The 12634-nt window shown below is 40.1% G+C and overlaps 1 protein-coding gene across 3 annotated transcripts in view; it reads left to right on the plus strand.

Moving 5' to 3' along the window:
• Window positions 1-12634, plus strand: part of LOC307167421 (NLR family CARD domain-containing protein 3-like) — a 52959-nt gene that overhangs the window by 12532 nt on the left and 27793 nt on the right. For all 3 annotated transcript variants that reach the window (XM_079886516.1, XM_079886514.1, XM_079886515.1), the window contains 3 exons: window positions 1298-1411; window positions 1690-1785; window positions 1999-3726. In XM_079886516.1, the coding sequence (XP_079742642.1) occupies window positions 1298-1411; window positions 1690-1785; window positions 1999-3726 (1938 nt within the window). The remainder of the gene's footprint in view (window positions 1-1297; window positions 1412-1689; window positions 1786-1998; window positions 3727-12634) is intronic.

The raw sequence follows: 12634 nt of genomic DNA on the forward strand, positions 1-12634 counted from the left end.
TTCTTCGTGATCCCATTTTTCAAACTTTAGTTAGTGTGTAATGTTGCTGTTAGAGCATGAATAATACCTGTAAAATTATAAAGCTCAAAGTTCAATGCCAAGCGAGATATTTTATTTAACAGAAGTCCCCTTTCAAAGCATACAGCGAACGGCCGGTTTGGACTACATCCCTCTACTTCCTGATTTAATGACGTCACTAGAACAGTCTTTTGACTAACCTCCGCCCACAGGAATACACAAAAAAGGGGGCGTGGTCTTGTTGCGCTCCCACGGAGAAGAGGAAGAGTTGCGTTTGTAGAGTGTAATAATTTAATGTGCAGTCACATAACATTCAACTTTTAATAAATAAATTATTGTAATGCATGACAATGATTTCTTTTACACAACATGACAGCTTTTAAGGCTATATTCATGGTGAAAATAAAGTGTATTTATATAAAATTGTTTGGATGAAAACTATTTCAAAAGAACCAATACACAACAAAAAATCATTTACTGTAATTAGGAGGTGTTACAGTACTTTTTGTATTTCTTTGCAGCAGATGTTTTCAACCTCCGTTGGCAGTTTGTTACCACATGTACACCATGTTACCACATGTACACCTATAAAACATATATTACTAATCAAAACTCGTGCTCACGTGTAACTAAGGTAGGAATAAACAATGCACTTATTTAAAAAATTCAACAACACCATCGTTAATTCGACAGACGGACAAAACCATATACCACACGCTTTTATAACAGTTTGTAACATTTAACATTACAATTTAACCAATTCAAGGTCACAGCCAAACGTAAAAGTATGACAACTACTAAATAAACAGCTTACCATTGTGAAACATCCTGCAAAAGTCGTGCTTGAACAGGTTGTAATCGATCCTCTTCATCTATGTTCTCCGGGTCTGATTCCGGCTCAAATTGATAGGGTAATATTAAAGACATGTTTACAATAACACTGAGCGCATGCATCTCCACGTTATGGTAAGAGGCGTGACCTTTCCGGGAACGTGCGCTAAGCTGCTGTCCAATCACAACACAGGAACCGCTGACACAATCAGAACTTGTTACGTATTTCTGAAGGAGGGACTTCATAGAACAAGGAAGTCATCAGCCCGTTTTTATGACAGTGAGAACGGTATACTGACAAGTAAATTGTGTGAAAAATACTGTGTTTTTTTACACGCGAAACATGAACACATGTTATATTGCACACTGTAAACACAATCAAAGCTTCAAAAACACAGGAAAAACGGGACCTTTAAAACTAACATGAAAAAACGGTTCTCTGTTCCAGTTCAGTCCAGCAGAAGAGCTCAAACCCAGAGTCCAGCTGTGTGTCTATGAAGAGTAACGTCTCTATGGCTGAGCCAATAGCGTTTAAGAGTGGAAACACACAGTCTGATCTCAGGTATATCATTTCTATTAAAGATGTGCTTATAGTATTTGATCTTTATGAAATTATTATTAATATACAGCATTTTAATGATCTGGATTTGAACCAAACAATAGAACCTGTGTTTCAGTCTAAAAATGATTATTATCATTGTGCTCTTGTGTAAAGCTCTATGTGTTGTATTGTTAATACATTCACACACTGTAAAAGCTGTTGGTCTGTTACTCCGTTAATGACACAATTACATCAATATCAGTGTGTCTGATTCTTTACCCTCTTCATTCTGATTTAAGGTCAAATCTTCAATCCAGACCAGTTAAAAACAAAACTGTGTACAAGCCTGTGCTTCAACCACAAGAGTTTAATGAAAGCATGTGTCCTGGTTTCAGGTAAAATGCAGGACTTTTGTTGTTGTTGTTTAATTTTAGGTGCTGCAATTCACATCACATATCACTCAAACACATGGTTAATGATTGAAACATTTCAGAAACCCAATGATGTTCTGTGTCCCATAATACAGCAAACAGAAAATGTTTTAATTTATAATTTATTTTACTTCTCTATCTTAATAACTGTAATAATGTGGCATTTTAATCTTACAGCCATGACTCTAATCCTGCTGAAGTCCTCAACACATTGAGATCAAATCTGAGACAGAAGTTTGAGTGTTTGTATGAGGGAATATCAAAGCAGGGAAACCCAACACTACTGAATGAGATCTACACAGAGCTCTACATCACAGAGAGTGGAAGTGGAGAGATCAATAATGAGCATGAGCTGAGACAGATTGAGACACAGTCCAGGAGAGCAGAAACAGAGGACACACCGATCAAATGCAGTGACATCTTTAGACCTTTACCTGGACAAGACAAACCCATCAGAACTGTGCTGACAAAGGGAGTCGCTGGCATTGGGAAAACAGTCTCTGTGCAGAAGTTCATCCTGGACTGGGCTGAAGGGAAAGAGAATCAGGACGTCCAGCTCATATTTCCACTGGCTTTCAGAGAGCTCAACTTGATGAAGGACAAAACACTCAGTCTTCCAGATCTTCTTCATCTCTTTTTACCTGAAACCAAAGAAATGGACATATCCAGAGATGAGTATAAAGTGTTGTTCATCTTTGATGGTCTGGATGAGTGTCGTCTGTCTCTGGATTTTCAGAGCAATGTGAGGTTGTGTGATGTGACTGAATCAGCCTCAGTGGACGAGCTGCTGACGAACCTCATTGTGGGGAATCTGCTTCCCTCTGCTCTCATCTGGATCACCTCCAGACCAGCAGCAGCGGATCTCGTCCCCTCTGAGTGTGTCCATCGAGTGACAGAGGTACGAGGCTTCAGTGACACACAGAAGGAGGAATACTTCAGGAAGAGAATCAGTGATCGGCGTCTGGCCGACAGGATCATCTCACACCTGAAGTCCTCAAGGAGCCTCTTTATTATGTGCCACATCCCAGTGTTCTGCTGGATCTCAGCCACTGTTCTAGAGAAGATGTTGAGTGAAGCAGAGAGAGGAGAGATTCCCAAGACTCTCACTCAAATGTACACACACTTCCTGATCATTCAGACCAACATCAAACATGAGAAGGACTATGAGAAGAAAGTGAAAGATGAAGACATGATTGTCAAACTGGGGAAACTGGCTTATCGGCAGCTTGTGAAAGGCAACCTGATCTTCTATGAGGAAGACCTGAGAGAGTGTGGCATTGATGAGACAGAAGCATCAGTTTACTCAGGATTGTGCACTCAGATCTTCAGAGAGGAGTTGGGCTTGTGTCAGGGGAAAGTCTTCTGCTTTGTTCATCTGAGCATTCAGGAACATCTAGCAGCTCTATATGTGCATCTCTCCTTTATCAACAATAACATCAATGTGTTTGACCAGATTACCAAACCAACTAATGAAGACACAGTTTCCCTATCCGATCTCCATCAGAGAGCTGTGGATGAGGCTTTACACAGTAAAAATGGGCATCTGGACCTTTTCCTTCGTTTCCTTCTGGGTCTGTCAGTGAAGTCTAATCAGAGTCTCTTACAAGAACTAAAGACACAGACAGCAAACAGCTCTCACAACACTGAGAAAACAGTTGACTATATTAAAGAAAAGATCAGTGGGAATCCCTCTCCAGATAAATACATCAATCTGTTTCACTGTCTGAATGAACTGGGTGATCTTTCTCTAGTGAACGAAGCTGAACCTCATATGTGGTCTGGAGGATTACGTTCTGTGAAACTCTCCTCGTCTCAGTGGTCAGCTTTAGTGTTTGTATTGTTGTCCTCAGAGAAGACACTGCAGGAGTTTAACCTGTACAACTTAATTGGAGATAGAAATGATCGGTGAGTAACACTGAGTACAATCATTACAGTCTAAAACATTATGAACAAAGAGAAACACAGAGATCAGAGGTGTTTAAATCACGGGGCACAGACTGATTTCTGGGATATTGTAGATAATTTGTGGGTGTTTCTCAAACCGTGGCTGTGTCCTAGTAAGGCTGCATATCTCGACTGCCACGTCATCAAGCGCCTCTGAAGGCATTCTCAGTTTGAAGGATCTTTTGAAGACAGACTTCATTTTGTGTCTTTAATTCAGCTCATTTTGAAGGATGCATCAAGTGTATCCTTTGTGTTCTTCAATCTCCCACAATCCTTTGCACACATTCCAATTCATGTAGAAGAATTTATGAAAAACGGGTCGGCACTGAGTTTATCTGAGTTCATTATGAAATGTAAGACACAGATAATGTATTCGGAGATGAAGGCATACATGTTATCTTTTGTTTCTGTGTAAATGAATCACTGAACACTAAACTGACAATAATGTAAGACATTGGGAGACACAGATACACATTCACTGTATTGCATTAATAAAAAAGCCAGATGAAAATTACGTCACGCTGACGGCCAAAGTAAACTTGATAAAACAGTTAATGGCCTTGATGCCGTTCCTGGAGGCGTTTAGCTCTTCACAGTGGCGTAGCGGACGGGCACGCAGGGCATGTTAAATTATTGTTGTTATTGTTATTAGGCTACTTTTATAATTAAATTAATATTACAATTCATTTGTCCCACAATAATTTCAAAGCGCATCACCACATAACTGACGCGCTGTGAGGATAAAAGATTAGATTATATGATGAAGACGAGCAGCAAATGTGAGTCTGTAAAGGGATGTAAAAATCGTGCAAGGTGGAGTTTATTTACAGTGTCAGAGAGGTTCATCCACAGTGTAGAATATATACAAGTGCCCACATAAATGACAAAACAAACAAAATCAAAGTACCAAAGAAACAACAAAAGGGAAAAATAAACCAGAAAAATACTCAAAAATGATATATTTATATATATATGTATATAAGCAAAAACAGGTATCCACAGTATACGAAAGGGTTTGGGGTTTGCTCGAGGCACTACCGTAGCACTCACATGGTAAACAAGTATCGACTTCAGGTTTGGCCTTGGTTTATGTAGGCCAAACTCCGCCCCTTTTTGGGCCACACCATTTTCAGGTACATCTAACATTGAATACAAATACTTAATCTATTTTTTTTGCCAATTATTTATTTATTTTTTATTTATTTATTTTTATTAAGAAAAGCATCTCAAGCACAGTACAAGCATCAGATTGTTACATAATTAAGTAAAGGAAAAATAAATAAAACTTAAACAAGCATAATAAATGCTCAAATGTGTATACACATATAATCACAGTAACATATGCATATACATATAAACAACTGAATAAACCAGAAAAAAAAAAAAAAAATCTCGTCTCCTTAAAATAATCTAAAAATGGCCTCCAAGATTTCAAGAAAAGATCGGGTTTCATTCTAACGCCAAATTTAATCTGTTCAAGTTTGAGGGCAAAAAGTAGGTCAAAAACCCACTGACGGTAGGTTGGAGGAGATGGCAGCTTCCAATTAATTAGTATAAGTCGTCTAGCCAACAGTGTGCAAAGTGCAATATTATCCATCTCTAAAGATGTAAGTTTAACATCTTCCGGAAGAAACCCAAATAAAGCTGTCAATGGGTTGGGGTCTATTACTGTGGTACGAATTTCTGAGAAACAAGTAAAAATTCCCCTTAACAACTCAGGACAGGACCAAAAAGAATGAAACAGAGAGGCTGGCTCCACTACACAGCGTGGGCAGGTGGGGTCTAAATCAGGAAATATCTTGCCGAGTTGCACCCTAGACCAATGAATACGATGCACTACCTTAAATTGAATAAGCCTATGCCTAGAGCTAACTGAAGAAGAATGTATCCTTTTTAAGATAGTGTCCCAGGTTTCATCTTCTAACAAAATACTTAAGTCCTGCTCCCAGAGAGATTTTAATGATCCGCTAGATGGGGTTTGTTTGTCATTTATTATACTGTAAATCTTTGAAATGGCGCCCCTTATACATTTATGTTGGTCTAAAATACACTCCAAGACACCACTAGGAGGGGCAGAGGGGAACTCCGGAAAATGTTTACGGCAAAGCTCCGAACTTGAAAATACCGGAATAAATGTGAATTGGGCAAAGAAAATTTATTTTCAAGTTGGTCAAATGAAGCAAAATTATTATCTATATATAGCTGATCAATGTGACTTCCAGATATTGAAAGCCCCATCAAAAAGAGAGGGTGGAAAGGAAGCGTTACTGGCTATGGGTGCAGCTGAAGAAAGACCCTTAAGCTCTAGAGCTCTGCGAAACTGAGTCCAAATCCTCAGAGAGTGTTTAACAATTGGATTCTTAATTGAGATACTATGAGTAGGAGGGATAGAAGAACAGAGCAAAGATGTCAACGTGACTGGGGAACAACAAACAGCCTCTATTTGCACCCAAAGAGGTTTACACAGTTGCATATCATGCCGGCACCAGTACAATAAGTTTCTAAAGTTGGCTGCCCAGTAATGCGTTTGAAAGTTAGGCAAAGCCAAACCTCCCACCTCTTTTGGTTTAACAAGATGCTTTAGACTTATTCGCCTTGGCTTGTTATTCCAAATAAATGATGAGATAGTCTTTTCCAGACCGGAGAAAAATGACTTAGGATAAATATGGGCAAACATTGAAATAAATATAATTCTTTTGGAAGAATGTTCATTTTAACTGCATTTACCCTTCCTATCAGTGATAGAGGAAGGGGTTTCCATGATAAAAACATAGATTTTGTGAGATCAAATAAAGGACTAAAATTGGTTTTAAATAAGTCAGCATGTTTACATGTCACTTGGACACCTAAATACCTAAATTGGTTATTAACAACTCTGAATTGGAAATTTGAATATGATAGACTTAATGCAGCAGAATTCACTGGGAATAATTCGCTCTTGGAAAAATTCAATTTATAACCTGAAAAAGTACTAAATGAGCCCAATATTAAAAGAACTCGAGGAATTGAGACTAGAGGATTGGATAAAAATAAAATAAGATCATCAGCATATAAAGAAACCTTCTGTTCTAGACCAGCACGAAAAATGCCCTGCACCTCCGAGTCAGCACGTAATGCAATTGCAAGGGGTTCAATAGCAATAGCAAATAGAAGGGGGGAAAGGGGACAACCCTGCCTTGTGCCCCGACATAGTGGAAAAGGATCTGAAATAATATTGTTTGAGCGTACAGATGCTTTGGGGGTGGCATAAAGGAGCTTCATCCAAGAAATTAATTTTAAACCAAATCCAAACCTCTCCAAAACAATTATAAGATAGTCCACTCGATGCGGTCAAATGCTTTTTTAGCATCCAGTGAGATCACCACTTCAGCATTGTTGGAATGGGGTGAATACAAAACATTAAAAAGACGCCTAATATTAAAAAAGGGTGTCTGTCTCGAACAAAACCAGTTTGATCAGGTGAAATGACTCCATGTAAAGATTTTTCAAGCCGAAAAGATAATACTTTAGCTAGTATCTTGTAATCACAATTTAAAAGCGAAATAGGGCGATAAGAAGTAGGGATGCACCGATCCGATACTCAGTATCGGTATCGGCTCCGATACTGCCGTTTTTGGCGGATCGTGTATCGGTCAGACAAGGCCGATCCAAATCCGATATTGTGCGTATACTATTCTGTGTTATTGTTAAGCCCCACAAAAGGCACACAAACATTATAAAGCACCATAAGTTTTCGTGCACAATATTATAAGTGTTCTGAAGCCATTATATAGTATAATGTGAGATATAAATTAATATTTAAGTCGTTAAATTCAAGATCACGTAAACGTGATAATTTAGAAAATGCTTTATAAAAATCAGACGGGAAACCGTCAGGACCCGGGGCCTTGCCTGTTTTCAAGGAAGCAATCGCATCAGCTATTTCTTCAATTTGAATATCCTCATCCAAAAAATCACACAAAGTTTTCTCTACAGTGGGGAAATCTAATTTATCTAAAAAAGTTTTCATTAAAGATACATCTTGAGAAGATTCTGAGGTGTACAAATTTCCATAGTATTGTTTAAATTGAGAGTTTATTTCTGTATAGTCAGTGGTAGTAATTCCTGAAGGTAACTTACGGGGACAGCAAACGCGCCGGCGCGTTTTGCTCGATTTTTTACACATAGCAGCAAAATAAACTTAAAATACTCCGTCATTTATGGTCATACAGACTTAAGAAATATGAAAAAATAAACACTTAAATGTCTACTTTTTTATGTGTCCACTTACAAGCGAAAGAAATATTGTGTTTTTGTAAAATAAAGAAAATAAACAGGGTGTGATTTCTGCCTGTGCGTCTCGGTGAACTTTTTTTTTTTGGAGCACGTCTCTAAATTTAAACAAAACTCAGCGAATACTATTCACCCAGGCATGAGCAATATATCTTTATAATCATTCAAGTGTGTACTTTTAAATTATCTAATTCAAAACTAAATCAAATATTCTCTCTTTATGTAATCTGTATGAAAAGAGAGAGATGTCAGTCGTTCTCATCTCAGCTAATTATTTTTAATGTGATCCCGCCCACGGAGAGCGCGCTATTTAAACGCAAATGACTGAGGCAATCCAAGCAAACTGTGAACGCCCCCATATCAGCTCGAGAAAACACACCAAGTTTAATCAGATCATTGTATTTGTTTACACCGTCTCGCGGCGCTGTGGGGAATAATACTATCGTAATAATAATAATGGAAAATGTACCTCAGAAGTGCGGGTATTTCGAGGAGGAACGGATGGAATAGCCTACTGTAGTAAGTCTTTTCATTCTCAAGCGTTTCTGTGTGTGAATGAATGATCCGCTTTTAGCAAACTATTTTGCTATACTGAGATGAGTAAAAATTGACTGAAATATGTTGAAATAAAATGTATTTGTATAAGCAACGTATTAAACTGCAAATTAACATTTATATTCCCTATAATAATAACGAAAGATGTTACAGACAAATGAAAGACAACATTTCGTTGACTAGTTTTGAATAGATTATAAAGTTTTTACTGTAAAATAGACTGCCACATCAAATAAGCTTTTGTTTGCCAATTTTTGCTCATATGTTAAATATAGTATGTTTTGTCAAAAATAAAGTCATCAAATAATATGTTTTGTATACTTTAATTTTTACAAAGAAAGATTACACTTGAATTGTTGTTGTAATTGTAACCTTTTTAATAAAAAAATATTTACAAGGTAGATGTAAACAAACTATTAAAAGGGATAAGCCTTTTCGTTAAATAAGTTTTATTGTGTTTTATTAGTGACAAATTTGGGGAGAGGATACATATGCAAAAACTGAAAATACAGTATGAGAATTAACTGCACAATTACTAGACATGTTTACCTTGGATATTATACAATTTGCAAGCACAATTTGTGGAAAAATGAAAAAAATTGCGATGCTTCCAACTGTGAACAAATTTGGTAGTGTATATATATGTGTATATTTATGTGAATGATTAGGCAGGATGATTTTCAGATCATTTTGAAGAAAAAACTCTAGGCAACAACATCCATTATTCAGAAGTCTTGTGGACACATATTTAGTATGTGTTTTGTGGCCTTATTTCAGAAACTTTAGTTTTTAGTTTTTTCAATAACCATGCATAAACATTATTCTCTAAAAAATTCAAACATGTACATTTATGTTGCTCACATATTATGGTAGCCCTGTTTGTGCTATATATAGTGAATTTACACCTTTGCCATTAACATGTTTATAAATAACTGGAAAAAACACAAATGCAAGGGCATGTCAGAACATCCCAAGGGCCCCAAAAACACCTTGGTCTCCAGAGGGTTAAGTTGGGGTATCAAGAGTGACGTCTGCGATTTACGAATTTGATAAGCTAACAATTTACCCGTCTTATCACCAAACTCATAGACCCTATGTTGAGCTCGTAAAACAAATTCTCAGCCTCTTCAGTCCATAATAGATCATATTTTGTCTGCAAAATCTGACGTTCTTTATAAAGGTTGGAAGGTGGGTTCAGTGAGTACTGAACATCAATAGCTGTTATAGAACTAGATAATTCATCTAGTTGCCTCTTTCGCTCTCTATTTTTATAAGACGAATATGAAATTATTAAACCGCGCAGATAACATTTTAAGGTCTCCCAAATGGTAGAATAAGCCATAACCTGAGTACTATTTAGTTCAAGAAAAGAAGATATATTTGAGGAGATAAATTTTCTAATTCTTTATCCCGTAATAGACCAGGGTTAAAGGACCATTGATAATGCTTTGGGGGTGCTTTTGGAAAGCTTAGTTTCAGAACAGCTGGTGAATGATCAGATATTACTATGCTTTCATATGAGCAATTCTGCAGATATGGAAGAAGTTTGTTATCTAGAAAAAAATATCAATTCGTGAATAGGAATGATGTACTTGCGAAAAAAATGAATATTTCCTTGCGGAAGGATTTAAAAAGCGAAATGGATCACGAATACCATAGTTATGCAGAAAAGACTGAATAATCGCTGCATTTTGAAAGAGATATAACTTTTTTCGAGGACTTATCAAGTCGTGGACATATCACACAGTTAAAATCTCCACCCAGGACTAATGAATGAGAGTGAAGGTCAGGTATACATGATAAAAAAGAGGTGATAAAGGAAACATCATCATAATTAGGGGCATAGACGTTCGCAAGAATTAGGGGTGTTGAAAACAAAGTTCCTGTTACAATGACGTATCTGCCCTTATGATCTGCAATTACTTGTGATACGGCAAACGGAGTGGATTTATGTATCAAAATGCCACAGCCCCTGGACTTGAACTGAAAATGTGAATGATAAACTTGACCCACCCAGTCTTTTTTCAATCTAAAATGGTCAGATGAACAGAGGTGAGTTTCTTGAAGAAACACGAAACTGTCACATGTCTGTCCTGTCTTGTTCTGCACTTGGGTGTCTGTTATGTTGAGCCATGTGCTTGTGTCATTGTTAGCCCCGCCCTACTTGTTATCTGATTATTGTTTGAGTTCTCCCACCTGTTCCCCCTGATTAGTTTCCCTTTATTAGTTCCCTCTTGTTTGCAGTCTGTGTGGATCGTTGTCTAATGTTCTTGTGTTTTGTTCCCAGTGTTTTGATCTGTTTAAGTTTTGTTCTAGTGTTTTCCCCCACGTGGGAGTTTTGTTTGTACCTTTTTGTTTGTTTATTATTTATTAAAAATTCCTTTCCTGCATTTGAATCCTCGCTTCATTTTTTGACCTCCCGTGACAGAACGATCCACCACAAGGATGAGGATTCAGCGGAAGGATTCAATCCAGCCTCCTATTTCCTGCCCGCATTATGAGCGTATTGTACGTTTCAGCACTTTGAGTTCCCTTCGTCAGATGGGGACTAATGTGAGAGAGTTTGCTGTGAAATTCAACACTGCTGCAGAAGGACTGGGGCTTGGTGTTGAGGCTCTTAAGGACTTGTTTAACTACGCCCTTGATGAACCCATCGACTTCCTAATAATGAGAGCTTTGCAACATACGACGTTTGAGGAATTTGTGAATTCCTTGGAGCGTCACGGTAATCCTCCTGCTAAAGAGGTCCCAGTTCCAGGGGTCCCAGTTCTGGTGGTCCCAGTTCCGGTGGTCCCAGTTCCGATGGTCTCAGTTCCGATGGTCCCGGATTCGGTGGTCTCGAGTCCGGTGGTCCGGAGGCGGAGGAGGAAGAGGAAGCACGTCACGTCTGTCCAGCCAGAGACTGTTCACGTCACGTCTGCCCAGTCAGAGACTGTTCACGTCACGCCTGCCCAGCCAGAGACTGTTCACGTCACGTCTGCCCAGCCAGAGACTGTTCACGTCACGTCTGCCCAGCCAGAGACTGTTCACGTCACGTCTGCCCAGCCAGAGACTGTTCCTGAGCCTATGTCTTCGGACAAGATGGTCGTCACTGCCACCGAGCCTGTGTCTTCGGACAAGATGGCCGCCGCCGAGCCTGTTCACGTCACGCCTGCCGAGCCTGTGTCTTCGGACAAGATGGCCGCCGCCGAGCCTGTTCACGTCACGCCTGCCGAGCCTGTGTCTTCGGACAAGATGGCCGCCGCCGAGCCTGTTCACGTCACGCCTGCCGAGCCTGTGTCTTCGGACAAAATGGCCGCCGCCGAGCCTGTTCACGTCACGCCTGCTGAGCCTGTGTCCCCTGACAAGATGGCCGCCGTCGAGCCTGTGTCTGAGCCGGTGGTGTCTGTTCCTGAGCCTGAGCCCTCAGTGACCGCGACACTGGCCATTATGGCCACAGCCATGTGGTGTGTGTGGGCTACGTACACACTTGAGCCGGTGGTGTCTGTTCCTGAGCCGGTGGTGTCTGTTCCTGAGCCGGTGGTGTCTGTTCCTGAGCCGGTGGTGTCTGTTCCTGAGCCGGTGGTGTCTGTTCCTGAGCCGGTGGTGTCTGTTCCTGAGCCGGAGCCGGAGCCAGTGTCTGTGCCGGAGCCGGAGCCAGTGTCTGTTCCTGAGCCGGAGCCAGTGTCTGTTCCTGAGCCGGAGCCAGTGTCTGTTCCTGAGCCGGAGCCAGTGTCTGTTCCTGAGCCGGAGCCAGTGTCTGTTCCTGAGCCGGAGCCAGTGTCTGTTCCTGAGCCGGAGCCAGTGTCTGTTCCTGAGCCGGAGCCAGTGTCTGTTCCTGAGCCGGAGCCAGTGTCTGTTCCTGAGCCGGAGCCAGTGTCTGTTCCAGAGCCGGAGCCAGTGTCTGTTCCAGAGCCGGAGCCAGTGTCTGTTCCAGAGCCGGAGCCAGTGTCTGTTCCAGAGCCGGAGCCAGTGTCTGTTCCAGAGCCGGAGCCAGTGTCTGTTCCAGAGCCGGAGCCAGTGTCTGTTCCTGAGCCGGAGCCAGTGTCTGTTCCTGAGCCGG

This window comes from Squalius cephalus, assembly GCF_949319135.1.
Source record: "Squalius cephalus genome assembly, chromosome: 11".
In the NCBI taxonomy this organism is placed as follows: Eukaryota; Metazoa; Chordata; class Actinopteri; order Cypriniformes; family Leuciscidae; genus Squalius; species Squalius cephalus.